This window comes from Pelophylax lessonae (genome assembly GCF_965119305.1).
Source record: "Pelophylax lessonae genome assembly, chromosome: 13".
NCBI classification, from domain to species: Eukaryota; Metazoa; Chordata; class Amphibia; order Anura; family Ranidae; genus Pelophylax; species Pelophylax lessonae.
Window position 1 is genome coordinate 55,954,518 of NC_138780.1, and position 25,247 is coordinate 55,979,764.

The following is a 25,247-nucleotide window of genomic DNA, read 5'->3' on the forward strand; positions in this document are numbered from 1 at the left end:
GAGTACCTATTACTACCTGAGTGTCTGGGAGTACCTATTACTACCTGAGAGTCTGGGAGTACCTATTACTACCTGAGTGTCTGGGAGTACCTATTACTACCTGAGTGTGACTGACCGGGCTGTGTGTCGGCGAGTGTTGTGCGACTGACAGTGTTGTGCGACTGACAGTGTTGTGCGACTGACAATGTTGTGCGACTGACCGGGCTGTGCGACTGACCGGGCTGTGCGACTGACTGGGCTGTGAGACTGTGAGTGTTGTGTGACTGACCCGGCTGTGAGATTGTGAGTGTTGTGCAACTGAGTGTCAAGTGAGTGAAGCGGAGCACCAGAGGGTGAGAAGGTAGAGTTAGGAAGCTAAGAAATAGCCACATAGGATAGACTTAAATTACTGAATCCCCATTAGATCAGATTAGTAGGTACAATGCCCGGCGGGAGTGTCTGTGAGTACCTATTACTACCTGAGTGTCTGGGAGTACCTATTACTACCTGAGTGTCTGGGAGTACCTATTACTACCTGAGTGTCTGTGAGTACCTATTACTACCTGAGTGTCTGGGAGTACCTATTACTACCTGAGAGTCTGGGAGTACCTATTACTACCTGAGTGTCTGGGAGTACCTATTACTACCTGAGTGCGACTGACCGGGCTGTGTGTCGGCGAGTGTTGTGCGACTGACAGTGTTGTGCGACTGACAGTGTTGTGCGACTGACAGTGCTGTGCGACTGACAGTGCTGTGCGACTGACAGTGCTGTGCGAATGACAGTGCTGTGCGACTGACCGGGCTGTGCGAATGACAGTGTTGTGCGACTGACAGTGTTGTGCGACTGACAGTGTTGTGCGACTGACAGTGTTGTGCGACTGAGGGTGGTGCGACTGACAGTGTTGTGCAACTGACAGTGTTGTGCGACTGAGGGTGGTGCGACTGAATTGGGCTGTGAGACTGTGAGTGTGGTGCGACTGAACCAGGCTGTGAGACTGTGAGTGTGGTGCGACTGAACCAGGCTGTGAGACTGGGAGTGTTGTGCGACTGACCGGGCTGTGAGATTGTGAGTGTTGTGCAACTGAGTGTCAAGTGAGTGAAGCGGAACACCAGAGGGTGAGAAGGTAGAGTTAGAAAGCTAGGAAATAGCCACATAGGATAGACTTAAATTACTGAATCCCCATTAGATCAGATTAGTAGGTACAATGCCCGACGGGAGTGTCTGTGAGTACCTATTACTACCTGAGTGTCTGGGAGTACCTATTACTACCTGAGTGTCTGTGAGTACCTATTACTACCTGAGTGTCTGGGAGTACCTATTACTACCTGAGAGTCTGGGAGTACCTATTACTACCTGAGTGTCTGGGAGTACCTATTACTACCTGAGTGCGACTGACCGGGCTGTGTGTCGGCGAGTGTTGTGCGACTGACAGTGTTGTGCGACTGACAGTGTTGTGCGACTGACAGTGCTGTGCGACTGACAGTGCTGTGCGACTGACAGTGCTGTGCGAATGACAGTGCTGTGCGACTGACCGGGCTGTGCGAATGACAGTGTTGTGCGACTGACAGTGTTGTGCGACTGACAGTGTTGTGCGACTGAGGGTGGTGCGACTGACAGTGTTGTGCAACTGACAGTGTTGTGCGACTGAGGGTGGTGCGACTGAATTGGGCTGTGAGACTGTGAGTGTGGTGCGACTGAACCAGGCTGTGAGACTGTGAGTGTGGTGCGACTGAACCAGGCTGTGAGACTGGGAGTGTTGTGCGACTGACCGGGCTGTGAGATTGTGAGTGTTGTGCAACTGAGTGTCAAGTGAGTGAAGCGGAACACCAGAGGGTGAGAAGGTAGAGTTAGGAAGCTAGGAAATAGCCACATAGGATAGACTTAAATTACTGAATCCCCATTAGATCAGATTAGTAGGTACAATGCCCGGCGGGTGTGGAGATGCGACTCGGTGTACATCTTGTGATATGTATGCGTTCCTCAGACATGTGATCGAGGGCGAATACAAATGCGCAAAATGTAAGCACGTTGCTTCCCTGGAAGCTCAGGTCCTGAGGAAAAATGGGAGTGCTTCAAGAGCATACTTAACAAGGGGATTGGCCAGTGCATTCCAAAGGGAAATAAATTTAAAAGAGCAAAGCTAAACCCTGGGTGGCTAAACTCCAACATAAAAATGTATATTAGTGCTAAAGAAAAGGCCTTCAAAAAATACAAGACTGAGGGGTCATTGGCAGCATTTAAGCATTACAAAGAGTGTAATAAGAAATGTAAAGATGAAATCAGGGCGGCTAAAGTAGAACACTAGAGACCTATAGCGGAGGAGAGTAAAAAGAACCCCAAGAAGTTTTTTAAGTATATAAACAGTAAGAAAGTGAGGCCAGAACACATTGGCCCCATAAAAGATGACAAAGGAAATATGGCCACTGAGGACAGAGAAAAGGCGGAAGTGTTAAATAATTTCTTCTCTTCAGTCTTCACAAAATAATCGGGGGGCTACACAAACCTAGCTTGTAAGGCCGAACTAAACAACACACCTCAGGAAATACCGCCATGGCTAACAGAAGATAGACTTAAAACTAAACTAGAGAAACTTAACATAAATAAATCACCGGGACCTGATGGCTTGCACCCGAGGGTTCTGAAAGAGCTCAGCCAGGTGATTGCCAGACCATTATTCTTGATCTTTAAGGATAGTTTACAGACGGGTAAGGTGCCAGCTGATTGGAAAAAGCCAATGTGGTACCAATATTTAAAAAGGGGCCGAGATGTATCCCGGGTAACTATAGGCCGGTCAGCCTAACAACTGTAGTCTGCAAGATTTTGGATTTTGGAGGGGATGTTAAGGGACCACATACAAGACTTTAGTAATGAAAATTGTATTATTAGTAGTAATCAGCATGGATTCATGAAAAATCGTTCTTGCCAAACCAATCTATTAACCTTCTACGATGAAGTGAGCTGCCACCTAGATAAAGGTAAGCCGGTGGATGTGGTGTTTCTGGACTTTGTAAAGGCCTTTGACACCGTTCCCCACAAACGCTTACTGTACAAACTAAGGAAGGTAGGTATGGACCATAGGGTGAGTACCTGGATAGAGAACTGGCTCCAGGGGAGAGTCCAGAGGGTGGTGATTAATGGGGAGTACTCGGATTGGGCGGGTGTGGAAAGTGGGGTCCCCCAGGGTTCTGTCCTGGGACCAATCCTGTTTAATTTATTCATAAATGATCTAGAGGAGGGGATATCTAGTACAATCTCAGTATTTGCGGATGATACTAAACTAAGCATGCCAATATCTTCTATGCAGGATGTGGAAACCTTACAAGCGGACCTGACCAAAATAACGGGGTGGGCAACTGCATGGCAGATGAGGTTTAATGTTGAAAAATGTAAAGTAATGCACTTGGGGGCCAGAAACCAGAAAGCAAGCTACTCACTAGGGGGGGAACCTCTGGGTGAGTCTAGGATGGAAAGGGACCTGGGGGTACTGGTAGACAACAGGCTGGGCAGTGGCATGCAATGCCAAGCCGCTGCAAGCAAAGCCAACAGAATACTGGGATGTATAAAAAAGGGGATTAACTCCAGGAATAAAGAGATTATTCTCCCGCTCTACAAGACTCTGGTCCGGCCACATTTGGAGTATGCTGTCCAGTTCTGGGCACCGGTCCTCAGGAAGGATGTGCTGGAATTGGAAAGAGTCCAGAGAAGGGCAACAAAAATAATTAGGGGAATGGAGAACATCAGCTATGAGGAAAGACTACAAGCACTGAACTTATTCTCTCTGGAGAAGAGACGATTGGGGGGGGATATGATATCAATGTACAAATACTGTACTGGCGACCCTAGCATAAGGAACAAACTATTCAGAGAGAGGAGATACAATAAGACACGTGGCCATTCACTAAAACTAGAGGAAAGGCGGTTTAACCTTAAAATGCGTAAGGGGTTCTTCACTGTAAGAGCGGTAAGGATGTGGAATTCTCTTCCACAAGCAGTTGTATCAGCTGGGAGCATTGATAGTTTCAAAAAACTATTAGATGGGCACCTTGGAGACCACAACATACAGGGGTACACAATGTACGGTTAAAAGCAAACACACACACATCATAGGTTGAACTGGATGGACTGATGTCTTTTTTCAACCTCACTAACTATGTAACTATGTAGCTGTAGCGGTGGGCTGCGCATTCCGCAGCGATCTTAAAGGGGCAGTACACATTTTATTGCACTGTTTTTTCTGGGAACTTTGAGCAATGGATTCTCAGGATAGCAAATTCCCCCCAGCTCTGGTGGGGGCTCCCAGTTCTCCTGTGGCCCCGCTGAGACCCGATTTGGCCGCTGTAGTGGCGACTTTGGTGTCTAATATGGAACTGCTGATGGCTGAACGTGCTGCAAAATAGAGGGCTAGATTATCGATCGCTTCTGATTCAGATAGTGATATGGCTGCTGCTGCGAGCGTGCCCTTTTCAGGGTCCCGCTCATCCTTGGACCCTCCGGAGTCTGAGGGGGAGGCTGAGGTGGAGGGGGTTGATACCTCCTCCCCGGGGTCGCCTGAAGAACGGGCGACCATGGATGAGCTAATTGTTTCTGTTAAGGAAACTTTACATTTGGAGGATGAGCCCAGTCCTCCGGGCGTTGTGTCCTCATTTGGGACGCACATGACCCGCAAGTCGGCGCAGGTTTTTCCCTGTCCCGCTGAGTTTTATTACACTGTTAATGAAATGTGGCACACGTTAAAACGTCCATTCCTGGTACCTAGTCGGTTCAAATTGCTTTATCCGTTTGCGCCGGCTACGGAATCACGGTGGTGTGTGCCTCCACAGGTGGATCACACTGTGGCTGTGTTGAACAAGGCTACCTTGGTTCCTTCCGAGGATACTCCGGTGTTCCGGGACCCCGCGGACCGGCGGTTGGAGTCTCTAGCCCGCCATTCCTATACAGTGGCAGGTTCGTTGCTCAAGCCCGTTTTCGCGTCCGTTTTGGTGGCTCAGGCGGTGGCTGATTGGACTAAGATGCGTATCTACACATTCCCATTTTCGAAGGTCATCAGCGGTACCTTCAGTTTGCCATCGCAGAGGACCACTACCAGTTTGTGGCGTTACTTTTCGGTCTCGCTTCGGCACCCAGGGTTTTTACCAAAGTGCTGGCGCCGGTTCTGGGCCTACTGAGGGCACAGGGCATTGCGGTCTTGGGCTACCTGGACGATCTCCTTCTGAGGGCACGTGCCAGCCAGGAACTAGTGTGCGATCTGTCCACCACGGTACAGACACATCAGGAGTTCGGATGGACCATCAACGTTCAAAAATCGGCGTTGTCTCCATCGGTTCGTCTTCCCTATCTGGGAATGATTCTGGACTCTGCTCAGGCAAAGGTGTTCTTGCCGGAGGACAAGCTCCGGACCTTGCAGGACGAGATCAGGTCCCTCAGGAACAACCCGTCCTCGTCACTCAGAACCTGTATGAGGTCTCTGGGGTTGATGGTGTCAGCCTTTGAGGCTATGCCCTTTGCTCAGTTTCACACGCGGGCTCGCCAGACGGAGATCCTGGCCAGGTGGGACAGACTGCCTCAGTCCCTGGATCTGAGTGTCTTCTTGAGTCGTCAGACCAGATTGGCTCTTCTGTGGTGGCTCCAGTCCCCGTCGGTGACGGAAGGCAAGTCCTTCCGTCCGTTGGTGTGAACGGTGATTACCACGGATGCCAGCCTGTCGGGCTGGGGTGGAGTCCTGGGCAACCTGTCTGCCCAGGGCACTTGGTCGGAGGAGGAGTCCTCCCTCCCGATAAATGTGCTGGAATTGCAAGCGATAAAACTGTCTCTTCCAGTGGTCGGAACGTCTTCAGGGCCTACCTGTCCGAGTACAGACGGACAATGCTACCGCGGTGGCTTACATCAACCACCAAGGGGGCACCAGGAGTGCTCGTGCGGCCCGGGAGGTGACCGACATTCTATCGTGGGCCGAGACTCATGTCCCGGCGATCTCAGCAGTTCACATTCCGGGTGTGGAAAATTGGCAGGCCGACTATCTGAGCCGCCAGACCCTGGACCAGGGGGAATGGTCCCTGCACCCGGAGGTCTTCCAAATGCTGTGTGCGAGGTGGGGATCCCCGGACGTGGATCTGTTCGCAAGACCACGCGATCCTCTGGCAGTCGCCTCGGATGTGTTGGTGGCTCCTTGGCATCAGTATCGTCTGATGTATGCCTTTCCCCTGATTCAGTTGCTATCCAGGTTCCTCCGCAGGTTAGCCTCGGAACCGCACCTGGTGATTCTGGTGGCTCCAGACTGGCCACGCCGGTCCCGGTACGCCGACGTTGTTCATCCGGCAGTGGCGCCTTCGTGGCGGCTGCCCATGCGGGAAGGTCTCCTGTCTCAGGGTCCGATCTTCCATCCTGCTTTACAGTCGCTGGCTTTAACGGCCTGGCTGTTGAGACCCAGGTCCTGAGGGACAGGGGTCTCTCCTCTGAGGTCATCCCTACTCTTGTCAAGGCTAGGAAGACCTCCTCTGGAAAGATCTATTACCGCACCTGGAAGTCTTACTTCGCCTAGTGCGAGTCCAGGGGGTTCTCCCCTCGCTCGTACTCGGTGTCGAGAGTTTTGGCCTTTCTCCAGGCGGGAGTGGACCAGCATCTGGCGCTGGCCACGATCAAGGGCCAGGTGTCCTCCCTGGCTGTTCTGTTCCAACGCCCTGTGGCGTCTCATTCTCTGGTTCGCACCTTCATTCAAGGTGTGCAACATTTGGCTCCTCCCAGAAAGGAGCCCTTACCTCCGTGGGACTTGAACTTGGTTCTGTCCGTGTTACAATGTGCTCCCTTTGAAAACATTCGGGATATATCGTTGCCTCTGCTGTCTAAGAAGGTTGCTTTTTTTGGTGATCACTTCGGCTCGCAGGGTGTCAGAACTGGCAGCGTTATCTTGCCGTTCTCCGTACTTGGTGATTCACCGGGATAAGGTGGTTTTGCGTCCGCAGCCCTCCTTTCTTCCTAAGGTGGTCTCTGAGTTCCACATTAATGAGGACCTTGTTCTGCCTTCGCTTTGTACGAAGCCTAAGCATCCTAAGGAGGTTGCTCTGCACTTCTTGGATGTGGTCAGGGCGATCAGGGTTTACCTGTCCACGGAATTTTTTCGTAAAACGGATTCCCTCTTTGTCCTTCCTGAGGGACCTCGGAAGGGCATGGCTGCATCCGCAGTGACTATTGCCAAGTGGATCAGACAGACCATTGAACAGGCTAACGCTTTGAAGGAACGGGTTCCACCCTTCCCTATTAAGGCGCACTCTACCAGATCTGTGAGTACGTCCTGGGCCTGTTGGCATAGGGCCTCGTGGCTCAGGTGTGCAAGGCTGCGACTTGGTCGTCGGTGCACACTTTTTCCAAATTTTACAAAGTAGACGTTCTGGCTCCTTTGGCCGCAAGGTTCTCAGTGCGGCTGTGCCATGATGGACCCTTGTGTTTTTTTCTGGGTCCCTGGCTGTTGGCATTTGCTTTCCTGGGCTGTTGCTCCTGTTGAGCATTTGTTTTTTTCGTTTGCCCAGTTGGTTCTCTTACGGTGCATGTAAGATTCCTTTCTCTGATGTGGGTACTGCGTTGCCTTTTCTACGGTTGCGTCTCCCACCCCTCATGTCTATACTGCTTTGGGACATCCCAACAGTGATGACTTAGAGGAGGCGGCGACTGTCGGACGTAAGAGAAAACTGAATTTTTGTAAAATCTTACCTGTAAAATTCCTTTCTCTGAGTCCTCCGACAGTCGCCGCCCCCGCCCCTCTTTTGGGGTTCTTATTACCTACTGCTTTGCTACCAAACTGAGTTGGGAGTGGTCATGCAGGGGGGTATTGACCAGATGGGACAGCCCACATGGGTGTGTATATGCTAATGCCTTTTGTCTTTTGACTAAGTCTATATGCCTAGCTACTCCTACTGAGCGGAAGTCAATACCCAACAGTGATGACTTAGAGGAGGCGTCGACTGTCGGAGGACTCAGAGAAAGGAATTTTACAGGTAAGATTTTACAAAAATTCAGTTTTTGTCACAAAGTTTTGGAAATTGAAAAAAGAGGAAAAAAATTTTTCCTTTTTTTTTCTTCATTTTCCAAAATAAATGAGAGCTGCAAAATACTTGCCATGCCTCTCAACAAATAGCTTGGAGTGTCTACTTTGCAAAATGGGGTCATTTGGGGGGGTTTTGTGCTATCTTGAAATTTTAGGGCCTCTGAAACTGTGACAGGTAGTGCGGAGGTAAAATAAGCAATTTACGCCATTAAATTGACGATTCACGTACACAGCTAGGCTCCCAAAAAGTCTCACACATGTGGTATCCCTGTACTCAGGAGAAGCAGCAGAATGTGTTTTGGGGCGTCATTTCACATATACCCATGGCATGCGTGAGCAATATATTATTAAGTGACAAATTTGTGTAAAAAAAAAAAAAATTAATAATTTTCCTGAAACTTAGGGCAAAATATAAAATACTCCATGGACTCAATATGCCTCTCAGCATCTTCTGTGACTTTTTGTTTACATGAAAAAATATTTTTTTTTTACTAGAAAGTTACTTTGAACCCCCAAACATTATATATTTTTTTTAAAGCAGAGGCCCTACAGAACAAAATGGTGGATGTTGCAAATTTTTTTTTTGTCACACGGCATTTGCGCACAGATTTTTCAAATGCAATTTTTGCGGGGAAAAAAACTATTTTTTTAATATTTAATGCAGAAATACACTATAAAATTCCTAATGGTTTGGTAAAATATAAAAGATGATATTATGCCAAGTACATAGACACCAAACATGACATGCTTTAAAAATTGTGCACGCCTTTGCAGCGGCAACAAACTACGTATGGTTTTAAAAGCCTTTAAAAATCTTTACAGGTTACCACTTTGGACTTACAGAGGAGGTCCACTGCAAGAATTACTGCCCTCGACCTGGCGTTCGCGGCGATGCCTCACATGCATGGAGCAATTGCGGTTTACATATGACACTAGAGCCAACGCTTGCATGCACATTTGCGCGCAAGCACAGTTGGACAGGGGGGCTTGATTTTTTATTTTTTATATTTTGCTTTTTTATGTTTTTTGACACCTTTCCTTTTAATTTTCTTTTTTTTTTTATCATTTTTGTTATCACAGTGAATTTATATATCCCCTATGATAAGCAATCTGTAGTGACAGGTACTCTTTTTTTAAAAAAAAAAAAATGGGGTCTTTTAGACTCTAGATCTCTCCTCTGTCCTTAACGCACCTGAGCACACCAAAATTGGTGTGATAAAATGCTTTCCCAATTTCCCAATGGTGCTGATTATTTTGGCAAAACAAAAGTCATGAAATGCTCGTAGCTTCTGGTATCTTAGGCCATAGAGATGATTGGAGCCATTCTCCTCTCCAATCAGCTCTATGGTTAGATAACTGAACCACCGACTGCACTCTCGGGAGAGCCCGAGAAAAACCGCAGAAGGCGGCAGGAGGGGGGGGGAGTGGGGGGAGCCCCCTCCCACTGCATGTAAAAGCGGTCTAGCGGCCAATTATCCGCTAGGATTGCTTTTACATGTAAGCCGACCGCTGGCTGTAAAAAAACGATACCAAGATGATGCCTAAATCTGCAGGCATCATCCTGGTATAACCACTCAAAAGTCCAGCAACGTACCAGTACATTGCTGGTCCTTGTTTGGCATATAGTGTAGTTTTTTTTTTTTTTTTTTTCCATGCAGCCTGTGGGCTGAACGAAATTAAAGAGAACCTAACAGAAATCACCACAGGAAAATTGTGTAGTATACACGGCATCAACCGCTCAAACATCCAAACCCACTTATTTAATGGTGGGTATACATGACAATATTCCACGTATACCTAAATGTATTTTAACTGCAGTGGTGAAATCAAGCTATCACAGCGCTGCCATCAGAGGTATCCATATATGCTGAGCATATATGGATACATATATTCCATAAATGTCAGAATATATAAAATCAGTGTGGCAGCCGACGAGTTCCTGCAAGAGAAACAGTTTAACAAAAGAATGAAAAACAAAGTATAGTAAGAGTACAGAAGGAAGAGTAAAGGAACATAAAAATAACTTGGAGTTCAACTATTTTTGGCTTTTTTATTTTATGTTTGTATGTATTTTTTTTTTTTTTTACTGTTTTTTTTTTTTCTTAAACGTTAAAGTTCCAGGTTAGGGTCTCTCAAAATGACAATGGCCATCAAACCTCTTTTAAGACCCTGTGTAAATGTGCCCTAAACTGTGCCGTGCTGTACCCTGCGCTAAAAATGCACTAGTGTGTGGTAGCGATGGAAACAGTCACCGTGGCAAAGACCAGGTCGGTCAGGACAGTCGGGACAATAATTAGGGGTGTCACGCCTAAATCCGCGCTTGCTGCAGGCACGGCATCTTTTTTGGGGGTATCTTTGGGTAGGGGTTCTTGGGAGGAATTCCAGAAAATGCCTCTCATGCAGCCGGCTCTCTGCATCTGGTTGGGAAAGTTGGGCAGGAGCACCAGCTGGATACAGAAGGGCTCTGATTATCTCTTCCTGTTAGTGTATTAAGGATAATGTTCCGGTAGACGCTTTGAATAAGACAAAAGCGTTGTAAATAGCCAATTGAAATAGTTATACAGACTCTTATTTGCACCAGTGTCTGGCCTTACGGGCAATTAAGTACGGTCCCATCATCTGGTTGTTGAAGTCCATCCCTCCCATTTTACGGTTATAGTCGTGGATACAGAGGGGCTTCTCAACAACACCACCTGCGACCATAGTAATTTCGACTGCCTTATCTGGGTGAATGGAGGACAGAACAAAAATGTTCTGTTTTTCCCTACCCTTCACTGCAAGCAATTCATCGCACCTCAAGCAGGCTCTCTCCCCCGGACTCAGTGAGGCATTTACTAGCCGTTGGGGGAAGCCCCGGCGATTAGATCGCACGGTGCCACAAGCGCCAATTTGTAATTGAAAGCAGTGTCTAAAAAGTGGCACGCTTGAATAAAAATTGTCCACGTACAAGTGGTACCCCTTTCCGAATATGGGTGACACCAAGTCCCAAACTACCTTACCGCTGCTCCCTATGTAGTCTGGGCAGTCAGGGGCCTCCACACTGCTATCTTTTCCCTCGTAGACACGGAAACTAACTGTATAGCCTGTGGCCCTGTCACACAGCTTGTACAGTTTGACCCCGTATGTGGCAGGCTTGCTGGGGAGATACTATTTCATAGCAAGGCGGCCAGTAAACTTTATCAGGGACTCGTCAACGCAGACATCTTGTTCAGGGGTAAACAAGGCTGCAAACCGCTGATTGAAGTGGTCTACGAGGGGCCGAATTTTGTGGAGCCGATCATATTCAGGGTCTCCCCGAGGACGACAGAGTTCATTGTCATTGAAATGCATGAACCAAAATATTTGTTCGTATTGAGCCCTGGATATAGCAGCAGAGAACACGTGCATTTGGTGAATTGGGTCAGTGGACCAATATAACCGCAATTCATTCTTTTTTGTAATGCCCATGTTGAAGGATAGGCCCAGACAGGTCTTTAAATCGGAAACCGTTATAGGATTCCAGGCGAATGGTCTGGCAAGGGGCGAATTTGGGTTGGCAGCGATGAATTGACGTGCATATAAATTTGATTGATCCACAATAGATCTGTAAAGATCTTCAGTGAAAAAACAGCTCAAAAAATTAAGGGGATTAAAACCAGCTGTTTCCACTCGAATTCCGGGTTGGGCAGTGAATGGGGGAAGTACGGGCACTAGAATCTGTGGGCTGCCAATTAGGATATACCAGCGCTTCAGGGAGGGCACTATGGGCTCTATGGACCTGTCTTCGAATACGCGGTGGCTGCGGGCCACTTCTCGTGCTAGCCACCACACCAGCTTCAACTGCACTTATGGGACTCGCCAGGTCACCAAGTCTTACTGCAGTGCTGGTTGTACTAGGTCCCGGGTGTACTAGGCCGCTTGTGCTTGCCAGATCACGAGAAGTGTGAGCGGCACTAGTACTGGCACTCTGCTGCATACAAGAAACATCCGGGTTCTGGCATCTCAGCAACTCCAGAATGGGGTCGGGTACGCCTGACCTTAGCAGGGACCCACCCACCCGTCGTCGGAGCTGTCTGTCAGGGAGCCGCTGCTGTCGACAGGTTCATATACTGACCCTGATTCTGCCAGTGAGGCTTCCCCATCGCTGTCATCTGACGTGGTCAGTATACTGTAGGCCTCTGCACTACTGTACCACCGTTTGGACATTTATCAACTAAATTTACCGGTACAGTAGTGTCTCACAGGGTAAAAAGCACCTGGTTTTCGAGGACTATTTGGTCGCTACAAAAAAAAAAAAACTGCTAGTGCCTGACTCTGCTAACGCAGTAGTTTTGTGTGTTTTGTTTTTTGGAAGCGACAGTAATCTATTGATTACTGCACTTGCCTGGGTAGGGTGGGCTGGGCGGAGGGGCTAAACGCAGGTTCTGGCAGGAATCAGTGCTAATTGTGCAAACACCACGTTTTGGGAACACTAAGCTATGGGGACGCTAGTATAGTTCTGATCAGATCGGATATTGATCTGTTCAAACACTATACTAGTAATGGAGGTGTGTGTGTTAGTATAACTGACTCTAACTGACGCTAAATAACGGTGGTGTGGTGGGACCCTGACACTAACTAGCATCACCCGTGACACTAATACAGTGATCGGTAATCACTGTATATAGTGAACACTGTGACAGCGCAGTGAAGGGGTTAACTGGGGGAGATCAAACCTTTATAGGGGATAGATAGCGGTTGGTTTAAACCTATTTGGGCCTAGAGCAAGCGCAAACTGGGGTCACAAGTGACACTAATATAGTGATCAGTAGTTAGCTGATATACTGTATATATTAGTGCACTGTTATAGGGAGTGAAGGGGTTAACGGGGAGATCAAGCGGTTAAAAGTTTATTAGGGGATAGATGGTGGGTGCCCTAACCCTATTTGGGCCTAGCGCAAATTAGGGTCACAAGTGACACTAAATACAGTGATCAGTAAAAGATCTGTATACCACTGTATATAGTGTTCACTGTGAGGGGTTTGGGGGAGGGGGGGATCAGGGGTGATTAGGGGTGATCAAGGGGTTAAATGTGCCTATGTGAGGTAGTGTCAGTGTAGTGTTAGGTGGAACTCACGTTTTAGATGCTTCTCCTTCTTCTGGAACCGAAAGGGCACCAGGAGGGAAAGTTACATCACTTTCTCTGCCTGTTTACATTACACAGGCAGGGGACCTGATGCCATTGGCCAGAACCGATCACCAGATCCAGACCAAAAATCATTGGTCTGCATCTGGTGACTGATCGGTTCTCAGCCGAATCAGACCAGGATCGGCGCGGGAGCGCGCCTTGCGAGCCGTAAGTGCGCCCGACGTAGGTCTACGTCACTGGACCTAGCAGAGCCGCACTGCCACAGTAGTATCCATGTGAGCGGTCGGCAAGTGGTTAATAATTTACTTGTTTTTCATGCATTGTGGGCATTTGGAAGGGTCTCCTAAGGTTATCTTTAAAAATGCTTCTAACCTCAAATGTGCATAACTGCTGCTAAACTTGCATAAGCTCTGTTTGTAAAAGCTGTTAACGGGCGCTTTTCACTATCAGTTTCCAGCTGTCAAGTTTCCAGCATTCAGAAGATGTTTTTTTTTTTTTTTTTTTTAACCTGGCCTGTGTACATGAGCCCTTAAATGGTTTATCTTAACCTCTACCTGCTAGAACTGCAGGACAAATTGTTCTGTTAAAACCAACAGACTTACTGGCAGGATCACCAGGTGAAAATGAAAGAAAGACTAAAAAAGAAAACTAATGTAGCTACTACATCCAATAATTAGTAATCTGCAAATTTATAAATGCTTGATTTTGTGGTTAATACTTCTTTAACCACTTTACAACCGCACGCCACAGTTATACTGCGGGAGGCAGCCGCTCCTGCGTGAACCGCCGTAGGTATAAGTCGGTCGCGCGCAGGCAGCTAAGGGCCAGCGTGTGCCGCAGTGGCGCGCTCCTGCCCCCGCTCCTTAGGGGGGAAGCCGATGCGCGGGGCAGGAGGCTCCGATTGCGGCCTGACACCCACAATTGTTCCCTGCTGAGAGAGAAGAACAGTCAGCTGTTGTAAACACAGCTGACCGTTCTTCTCTCTGGAATGATCACAGAGCTCCGGTGATCCTTCTATATAGGAACACAGGTCTCTGTTATCAATTCACAAGCCACGCCCCTAGGTACACATTTAACCCCTTGATCACCCACAGTGTTAACCCCTTAATTGCCAGTGTCATTATTACAGTAACAATGCATATTTTTAGCACTCATTACTGTAATAATGTCACTGGTCCCCCCAAAAGTTTCAAAAATGTCAGTCGGGTCTGATCTGTCCGCTGCAATGTCGCAGTCCTGCAAAAAATCGCAAAACACCACCATTACAAGTAGAAAGAAAAACAAAACAATAAAAAGGACATAAATCTTTCCCGTAGTTAGTAGACACGATAACTTTTGCGCAAACAAATCAAAATACGCTTATTGCGATTTTTCTTTTTTTTTTCACCAAAAATATGTAGCAGAAAACAAATTGGCCTAATATGTTAAATTTTGATTTTTATTTATTTATTTTTTGGAATGTTATATAGCAGAATGTCAAAAAATATATTTTTTTTTTTTTTTTTTTTTTTTTTAGAATTGTTGCTCTTTGTTTATAGCGCAAAAAATAAAAATCGCACAGGTGATCAAATACCACCAAAAGAAAGCTCTATTTGTGGGGGAAAAAAAGACATCAATTTTATTTAGGTACAGCATCGCACGACCGCGTAGTTGTCCGTTAAAATAACGCAGTGCCAAATCGCAAAATATGGCCTGGTCATTAAGTGGGGAAAACCTTCCGATCCAGAAGTGGTTAAAACAGTTTAAACATTTTTGTTACCTTAAAAAGAATCATGTCTAATTTATTATTTACTTTTTTCTAGAAATGAATGGCTGGAAATATCTTTCTGCTGTTAACAATGCGACACTGAGAATCAGACTAGCTCTTCGTTTCTTGGACAAATGGCCATTGGATTCTTGCAGGGAGTTGCTGTCTTATTGTTTATGTGAAACTGATATTGAAGAAAATCTTAAAATGGATCTTAAAAATAAAAGGAAAGAAGTGGAAGTGTATAGAAAGGTAACACTGTATTATATTTTTCTGATATGTCTTCAAGCATTTAAATTTACCAGTTTGCTTTGATGTAAACACCTTTTACGTTTAGAAGTAAGGTTGAAACCTTTACAGTGATTGCAAGGGGGTATTTTTTGTTTAAATAAAACATGGTGTATTTATTACCTGTCGCTTTCTTCCTTTTCATTTGAGTTTCAGAAATCCCTCTGCCTTTTCCATCCTCCCCTATTCCCCTCCCCATCCTCATTACTCTTTTCCTTCTTTTCTCCCCCCCCCCCCCTTTTTTTTTTTTTGTTAGTAGGATTACTTGTAAAGCATAGGCTTATATGGCGCTATGACTGAATGGCTAAATTGCCATCTACTGCTCATTTTGGTTGGGCAGTAACATAACCTTGAGACTTTGAAAGTATTTTACTTTTTTGGATATCTATGAGGTTCTCACCACCGTGCTACTGTCGCAGTGTGTGGCATATGGAGCTATGACATTATGTATGCTCTACCTATGTTTCCATGACCTTGTTCCTTTAGTTCTCTGTGGTTTTTTTCTTTTTTGTCTGAAATTGTTATAAGATTCAGTCTCTTGTTTTTATTGTACGGCACTGTCTTGTACTTTATTTCTGTAAAACTAATTTATCTTTCACTTAGATTTTATTGAAAACAGAGATGGTTGCTTACAGACCATAAAAAAAATTGTGCAATGACAATGATCAGAACAACAACTGGAAGGCACAAAGAAAGGACAATTAAAAGGATTAGAAATAGATTTGGAGAGAGATTCTTTCCACTAACAAGGCAATAAAAATATTGAACAGTAAACATGAATGGTGATTTCCTATTCCAGTTGTAAACCATTTTTTTTAAAAAGAAAAGGATTTTACAGTATGTACAAATTAATCATATTTTAATCAGTGAATGTGTTTTTTTTCTGCCTTCTAGATTCTATTTCTGAAAGCGGATATAGCTCAGTCAAGCAGGCAAGAGTTAAAGGAAGATTGTATCAAGGATCCAGAGGCCATCATTCAAATCATCCTGAAAACTAAGGTGTGGCACAGTTATCTTTTTTAAACACCATACAGAGGGGCACAAAGGAACTCTACATTGCTAACAGAACGTTATTTAACACATTTAATATATATGCGACCTCCTGGAGAATAGGCTTTAAAGTGGTTTTAAAGACTCAATTCTATGTATAAAGGTAAAAAACCTGAGTGTAGGTGCCCCCAGCCCTCTCATTTACTCACCTGAGCTTCCTCACGATCCAGCGATGTACACAAGAGCTGAGCTTTTCCCAGGTCTCTCATTCCTCATTGGTTGGTACAGCTGCAGGAGCCAATGGCTCCTGCTACTGTCATTTACAGCCAGAGAGCCAATGAGGAGAGAGAAGGGGCGGGCTGAGCTGCTGCTCTGTGTGTTTTATGGACGCACTGAGCGGGGCTTGGGAGTAAGCAGGAACCAGTGTCCCCAAAGCAAGCGACCCAAAAAAGAGGAAGATTGGGGATGCTCTGTGCAAAAATACTGCACAGAGAAGAAAAGTATGACATGTTTATTATGTATACAAATAAAAGACCCTTTAATGCCGAGCGGCCGCATATATGTATTTTTTAAGGATAGGGTCAAAGGTCATGCTCACAAGCAAAGGTAATTTTAGGCAGGATACAAAGTGAGATCCACACTGTTATGGGCGCAAACAATAATTAATATACACATACCTGATATTGCTGCAATCATCAGGAGCAGGGGAACTTTTCTTGGGTTGTTCTTTGGTGGAAGGTCATGGTAATAGCAAGAAATATACTGTTACATTTCAATTTTTTTTTTTTTTTTTTTTTTACTATTTTGGACCAGTTTTCCTTTGATAAAAAAATTGAAATATATATTTTCTCTTACGTCCTCCGACAGTCGCCGCCACTTCATATTCGTCACTATGGGGTCATTAACCCCATAGTGACGAATATGAAGTGGCGGCGACTGTCGGAGGACTCAGGAATTTTACAGGTAAGATTTTACAAAAATTCTGTTTTTAGCTTAAAATGAAAACCTGATTTTATCCTGTCGGTTCTATATAAAAAAAAAAAAAATCACACTCTCAATAATGAAAAAAAAAAAAAAAGTTACTTGAATAATAGTAAGAAATGAACCACTTAAAGACCAGGCATTTTCTGGCCCTTTGTGTTGACACGTGGAAATGTTTTGTTTTTTTTGCTAGATGATTAGTTGAATGATGAAACATTATACATTTTTTTTTTTAATGCAGAGGTCCTAGAGAAGAAAATGTTTTTCAATTCTTTGTCATGCGCACACCGGTTTTTCAAATGTAGTTTTTGAGAAAAAAAAAGTTTAGATTTGAATGCAAAGAAACACAATACATAACCCATTTTTTTGTAAAATATAAAAGATGTCACGCTGAGTAAATAGATACCCAACATGTCATGCTTTAAAATTGTGCACGCCTGCACAATGGCGACAAACCTCAATTTTACGATTCATAAACAATGCTTTAAACGCCTTTTACAGGTTATCACTTTAGATGTACAGAGGAGGTCTAGTGCTGGATGTATTTATATATGTAGATTTTTTTTTTTTTTTTACACTGTTGCTTTACATTTTTTTTTGTTGTTGTTGTTTTTGATCACTTTTATCATCCCCAATTCCTGCACCTTCACACCTTAGATCAGCCTTAATTTCTGCACCTTTAAATCTCATATCAGTCTTAATTCCTGCACCATCACAGCTCAGATCAGCTGCACCTTCCATCTTCTATCCAACACCCCAGGTCCTGCACCTTTAAACCTCAGATCAGCCCTCAATCCTGCACCTTCACACCTCAGATCATCCCAAATTCCTGCACCATTACACCTAAAATCAGTCCCAATTCTTGCACCTTCACACCTCAAATCTGCCCCAATTTCTGCATTTTTACACCTCAGATCAGTCCCAATTCCCCCACCATCACAGCCCTGATTAGCTTCACCTTCTATTTATTACCCCAGGTCCTGCGCCTTTAAACCTCAGATTACCCCTCATTCCTGCACCTTCACACCTCAGATCAGATCACTGTACCCACTATCAAATCTGGCCCACCACTGTACCATCCCGCTCATCTGTCCCACCACTGTAAGTCAGTGTTGTTCTATCCCACCACTGTGCCACACCATTATACACACCTTATCTGTCCCTCCACTGTACCCCTTGCACATCTGTTCCACCACTGTACCCCCTTTCTCATCTATCCCCACAGTGTTCCTCCTGCACATCTTTCCCACCATTGTATCCCCCTGCACATCTGTCCAAATGCTGTATCCCCCTTCTCATCTGCCCAACCACTGTACCCACTGCTCATCTTTAATATGTGCCATGTGCAGATTGGTGCAGGAAAGTGGAGGTGAGACGTAGCTACCTTTCCTAGCACACTCATCCCTGCTAATCTGCCTCTTACATGCAATCCAGGTGCTTGTATGTGATGATATAGATGTGCAGTGATGCGCTCAGGTCAGGTGAATTTTCTGAAAACTGTGGACCTGTGTGAAAAATCACTACACCACTGGGTATGGTTTTCATTGCCCTGAGTACTGGATGTGGCCTAAAGGGATGCAGAGCTTAGAGTTCAGTAGTAGATGACACAGAACTCAGCAGTAGATGACACAGAGGTCAGCAGTAGATGACACAGAGGTCAGCAGTAGATGACACAGAGGTCAGCAGTAGATGACACAGAGGTCAGTAGTAGATGACACAGGGGTCAGTAGTAGATGACACAGGGGTCAGTAGTAGATGACTCGGAGGTCAGTAGTAGATGACTCGGAGGTCAGTAGTAGATGACTCAGAGGTCAGTAGTAGATGACTCAGAGGTCAGTAGTAGATGACTCAGAGGTCAGTAGTAGATGACTCAGAGGTCAGTAGTAAATGACTCAGAGGTCAGTAGTAGATGACACAGAGGTCAGTAGTAGATGACACAGGGGTCAGTAGTAGATGACACAGGGGTCAGTAGTAGATGACACAGGGGTCAGTAGTAGATGACACAGGGGTCAGTAGTAGATGACACAGGGGTCAGTAGTAGATGACACAGGGGTCAGTAGTAGATGACTCAGGGGTCAGTAGTAGATGACTCAGGGGTCAGTAGTAGATGACTCAGAGGTCAGTAGTAGATGACTCAGAGGTCAGTAGTAGATGACTCAGAGGTCAGTAGTAGATGACTCAGAGGTCAGTAGTAGATCCAGAGTGTTCAGAGGTCAGTATTGGATGACGTAGAGTGTTCAGAGGTCAGTATTGGATGACGTAGAGTGTTCAGAGGTCAGTATTGGATGACGCAGAGGTCAGTAGTAGGTGACACAGAGACACAGCTACAGAGTTCCAGGAAGCTGGGGAATCGGCCCCTCGCCCCAGCGACAAGCTGATGAAGTGAAGCTTCTATACCCAGCTGAAGCGCTGGCAGCTGGACAGAGAGTCAATGACCTCTGCCCTACACCTGTGGCAGTTCCAGAGGCCCAGGGTGAGATGGGAGAGGAGGTTGTTGTCCTCTCTCCCCAACAGTCAGAGCGGAGGAAACTGTCTTCCCTCCCTAGCCAGGATCTGTACATCTGGGAGATAGTACCAGAGAAAGGTTGTCCTAACCGCCAGATGAGGGTAAGGATGATGGAGCAGCTGACTCCCTTTCCCATCAGCAGACGGTGCCCCAGAATGATGACACCAACCCAGCAGACGAGCTGGCCTCTGCCCTCAACGTACAAAAGATGGAGTTCCTGTGGTAGTGGATGGGACTGCGGTCTTCACCTCTATATCCCAGGGATGCTGGGCAGTCGGCCCAGGTCCCCAACAGCATGAGGGTGTGAGCCCAGCCACCCTGTCTTCTCTCCAGTGGCTGAAAGGACTCCAGGGAGAAGGGCCAGTCCACGCTTCTCCCCCGCAGCGGGTATGTTCTACAAGAGAGGCAGAGGTTGGCTGGGTGAGTAATGCTCAGTTTGGGACAATTTGCTTGGCGTACTGTGTGGGTACAGACATTGGGGGACTGGAACTACAGACTACCTTCAAGTCAACCCGTTTGACTTTTCAGATTGCTTGAATATTGTTAGAGTCTCTCATAGACCCTTGCTTAGTGCGGTGGGGTGGGGTTTGTTATTGGTAAGTGCCTGTATCCCATTGTTCTATTGTTTCTGTCTGCCTTAAGATCAACCTATTATGGGATGTATACATGTATGTGGTTTGGCTACTGAGGGGGAGGGGGGGGGTGTCCTGTGCCTGTGCTTGAATAAACAGTTCTTATTCTGGAAGGTTCCAAAACTTATAAAAGCTAAGTTGTCGGCTAGCTTTATATGAGGGCGTCTGGAAAAATCTGATATCTATGTTCATGACTGGGAGGAAGCCGTATACTGACGGAAGTCCACAAGTACAGTGTGGGTTGCGGTTCTGTTACAGTCCTTAGGCGTGTTTTGTGGCTCAAATGTTGGTCTGTGGACCAGACCTCTAACAAAGCCTTAACTGGTCTTCTTTTTTCAGCTAGATCACCTGTTTGGAGCTACCCTGGATGACATCATTAAGAGTCTCACGGGGGTGGGGGTGGGGGGAGTACTTTTCTTCCGCAAAAAAACACAGCTGCAGGAAGGAGACAAACAGCGCACAGCCGACCTCGCGTAATAACGTTTTATTGCTAACACATAACAGTTCAATCACACTCACATGTCCAATCAAAATGACAGGTGCTTCAGCAAGGACCTCTCTCCCTCTCGGATGGCATCCGGTGAGCCCTGCAACTGACGATCAGCCCAGGACTCCGCCACTGGTCCCTCTGTCTCCGGTCTCCACACCAGGTGCCTGCGTGCGGGTCCACTATGTGCCTGCACACAGACCCGCCGGCTGTTCCCGACTGCGCACGTGCGCTTTAGTCTCTGCCGAGGCAACGCTGGATGCCAGACAGGGGTTAGAAGGATCAGCTGTGTTTTCTTGACTAAGTCCGCCACCCAGTGGATCTAAGGAGGAGCTGCAACGACCACTCACCGAAAGTAACGCATCAGTAAGCTGGGCACTGTTCATCGGATCAGCACAAGTTCTGGTGATATACTGCTATTTATGTGTGTATTGGTGTAGTAGACTTTTCTTCCGCAGGCTAGTAAGGGTAAGGAACCCCGTCGCAGACGTGGCCTATCCTTCTCGGCTCACAAGAAGTTTTTCATCCCGCAGGATCAGCTGACAAGGGTTCAAAGCCTATTAAAGCCTCTTCGGGATCCAAGCGACCTTGGTCTGGCATGCTGAGAGCAGGATTTTCCAGACCCGCAGACAAGGCTCCTTCAGTATGAAGGTGCGCCCTCACCCGTGATTGGGGTGGGGGGATGTCTTCGCTTGTTCCCGGACCCGTGGATTTCCTTGGTGCAAGACAGGTGGGTCCACAAAGTATTATGGTCCGTCTACAAGACTGAGTTTTGTTCTTGACCTCTGGAAAGGTTCTTTTCTTCCAATGTGCGTCTGTCTCCGGACTGACTACAGGCTGTCTTTGGGGAGGTACAAGATCTGTTACCATGAGGTAATTGTCCTGGCTCTGACCTTGGGACGCTTTCAGGGGTTTTATTCTAACCTGTTCACGGTCCCAAGGAAAGAAGGCAAGGTGCGTCCAATTCTGGATCTCAAGGCCTGAACTGCTTTTGTGGGTACAGAAGTTTAGAATGGAGTCCATTCCCATGGTAGTGGCATCTCTGCCTCAGGGGGGATTTCCTTGCCTCTATTGACATCAAGGACGCTTACTTACACATTCCAATGTGTCTTTCACCAGCGCTTCCTCCGCTTTGCCATGAGAGAGGAACATTTTCACTTTGTGGCGTTACCCTTCGGTCTCGCCTCCGCACTTTGGATCTTCACCCCTCGGTGCTAACATTATTGCCTCAGCGGGGGATCGCAGTACTGGGTTACTTGGATGACCTCCTCCTGTGAGCCGAGTCCCCTACTGCGTTGTTGGACAACGTGGAAATCACTATACGGATTTTGAGGGAGTTTGGCTGGCTTCTGACCTATCAGAAGTCTGCTCTGGTTCCTTCCACAACGTTGGACTATCTGGGTCTTACTTTGGACTTGGCTCTAGCTAGACTGTTCCTTCCTCTGAAAAAACTCCAGAAATTACATGCTGCAATTCATCTCCTGCTGTCCAGCAGGTGGTCTTTTCTCCGGACTTGCATGCGGGTGCTGGGCCTGAAGTTACATAGTAGTTGAGGTTGAATAAAGACAATAGTCCATCCAGTTCAAACTGTGTAGGTGTGTGTGGCTGTAATCATTTCTCATACCCCTTAATGTTCTGATCTTTGAGATGTATGTCCAAGAGTCTTTTGAAAAGTAGCCATACTTCCCGCAGAAACTACCTCTTGTGGTAGAGAATTCCACAATCTTGTAGCCCTAACAGTAAAGAACCCCCTGTGTTGCCTAAGGTTAAAACGCTTCTCCTCTAATCGCATTGTATGTCCTTGCGTCCTCATGCATTCCTTGCGACTGAATAGTTTTTTTTTTCTATGCTGAGATCATCATTGAGGTATTTGTAAATTGCTATCATGTCCCCTCTCAGGTGTCTCTTCTCTAGGGAGAATAACTTAAGCGATTGTAAACGCTCTTCATAATTAAGGTCCTCCAATCCCCTAATTAGTTTAGTTGCCCTTCTCTGGACTCTCTCCAGCTACAACACATCCCTCCTGAGGACTGGAGACCAGAACTGGACAGAATACTCAAGATGTGGTTGGACCAGTGATTTATAAAGTGGTAGGATAATAGTTTTCTCTGGAATACATCCCCTTCTTTATGCATGCTAATCTGCTGGCTTTGGCAGCTGCAGCTTGACATTGCATGCCTAGTCTATACTCTACTAAGACTCCCAGATCTTTCTCCATTTTTAATTCCCCCAAAGGTTCCCCCCCTAAAGTGTATTGTGCTTTTATGTTTTTAGTCTCCAAGTGCAAAACCTTACACTTCTCCACATTAAACCTCATTTGCCATGTAGTTACCCACTCTGTTATTTTGTTCAGGTCCTTCTGTAAGATATCTGCCTCATGTTGTGAAGTTAATGCCCTGCCCAATTTTGTGTCATCTGCAAAAACTGATATCGAGCTAATGATCCTGTCCTTAATGCTGTTTATGAATAAATTGAACAAGGTTGGTCTCAGGACTGAGCCTTGGGGGACCCCACTTACCACCCCAGACCAGTCTGAGTATGTGCTGTTTATTATCACCCTTTGGACATGCCCTGTTAACCATTTCGGTATCCAAGAGCAAACCTTGTGGTTGATGCCTGCAGACCTTATTTTATAAACTAAGCGCTTGTGAGGAACTGTATCAAACGCCTTCGCAAAATCCAGGTATACCACATCCACTGGTCTCTCCCTATCTAGCTCACAGCTCACCTCCTCGTAGAATGTTAACAGATTGGTTTGACAAGAACGCCCATTTGTAAACCTGTGCTGATTACTGCTGATGATGTTGTCTTTAGCAAACCCTATGATATAGTCCGTTATCATCCCCTCCAGAAATTTACATACTATCAATGTCAGGCTGACCGGCCTATAATTTCCCGACACATGCCTCTGCCCTTTTTTGAATAGCAGTATCACGTTAGCTTTCCTCCAATCACCTGGTACATTTCCTGTCATGATACTGTCCGCAAAGATCAGGAACAGTGGTCTAGATATAGTTTTACTAAGTTCTTTGAGTACTCTCGGATGTACGCCATCCGGGCCTGGTGATTTATTTGTGTTAATTTTTGTCCAGCCTTTCCCTGATTTTACCCTCTGTTAGCCATAGCGGCAAGTCCTGTGAAGTACTGCTAACCATGCAGTCATGGTCAGTGTACCCCTCCTTTTCCTGTGTAAAGAAAAAAAAAAGCATTAAGCACGGTTGCCTTTTCAGTGTCCTCTGTAACCATCCTCCCGTCATCGTTAATTATGTGTGCAACAGTGGCGGCGGGTGAAGTTTTAAGATGGTGGGACGCAAGATCCTGCCCTTCCATTTTGACCCCTCCCATTTCTCAGAAGCCCCACCCCTTATATACTCCACCCATTTTGTCCCCTGTATTTTGCTTGCGTGAACAAATTCTCCCAATATATCACATATTAAGGGGTCCATCAGTACTAGTATATCCCATAATATGGAGCAGGGGCCCTATTATGGGATACACTAACTGAGAGTGGCACAAACCCCACAGTACAGACCCCCCCATCATAAACCCCTCAAACACAAACCCCTCAAGCACAAACCCCACAGTACAGGCCCCCTAGCTCAAACCCCACAGTACAGGCCCCCTAGCTCAAACCCCACAGTACAGGCCCCCTAGCACAAACCCCACAGTACAGACCCCCTAGCACTAATCCCACATTACAGACCCCCTAGCACTAATCCCACATTACAGACCCCCTAGCACAAACCCCACAGTACAAGCCCCCTAGCACAAACCCTACAGTACAGACCCCCTGACAATGTGGGCTATTTGGGACTTTAGATGAGACACCAGCAGGTATGCCCAGCGTCTCCATCCCTATATCGGAATAAACAAATTGAAAAGGATTAAAAGAGGTGCATGGAAGCCAGCCAGCCCCCCCAGTCTGATGTACTCACCCTCCAGTCTGCCACCAACCAAGTAGACCTGTCTCAATATAAATAAAGAACAGGGGTTTAGTTGACACGCATTTGCAAACGCATGTGAAAGCTGCAGAGCCACGACACGGCACCCTGTTTTATCTGCAGTCCCTAACACTTTTAAATTTAAGTGTCTCCACTCTGGGAGCACATGGCTGCTAATGGGTGGATAGGAGGCAGGTGGGAGGGAGCAGCCCAAACTTCCCCCAACCCACTTCCATCCACGACTGGTATGATATCTCAATGCTCTAATAGCAATGTTCTTAAGATGGTACAAACTGAAAACGACCAGCTGAGAAGCATACACCTCCAATCCCTTGGCGGATGCAGTGTAAAACACAGGACTTTATATGAGGCAATTTGCCTGTATAGCTCAGTGCCCCCATCCCTAATTTCAGTACAGACCCCCTAGCACTAATCCAACAGTGCAGGCCCCCTAGCACAAACCCCACAGTACAGGCCCCCTAGCACAAACCCCACAGTACAGGCCCCCTTTCAATGCAGTGACCAGCGTACATGCCCCCTTTCAATGCAG

General features: G+C 46.4%; 1 protein-coding gene across 1 annotated transcript in view; it reads left to right on the forward strand.

The window, feature by feature from the left end:
• The window catches only part of ZFYVE26 (zinc finger FYVE-type containing 26), a 1,347,068-nt gene that overhangs the window by 603,183 nt on the left and 718,638 nt on the right, over window positions 1-25,247 (forward strand). Inside the window, exons 19-20 of the mRNA XM_082275187.1 lie at window positions 14,928-15,124; window positions 16,055-16,159. Coding sequence (XP_082131313.1) covers window positions 14,928-15,124; window positions 16,055-16,159 — 302 coding nt within the window. The remainder of the gene's footprint in view (window positions 1-14,927; window positions 15,125-16,054; window positions 16,160-25,247) is intronic.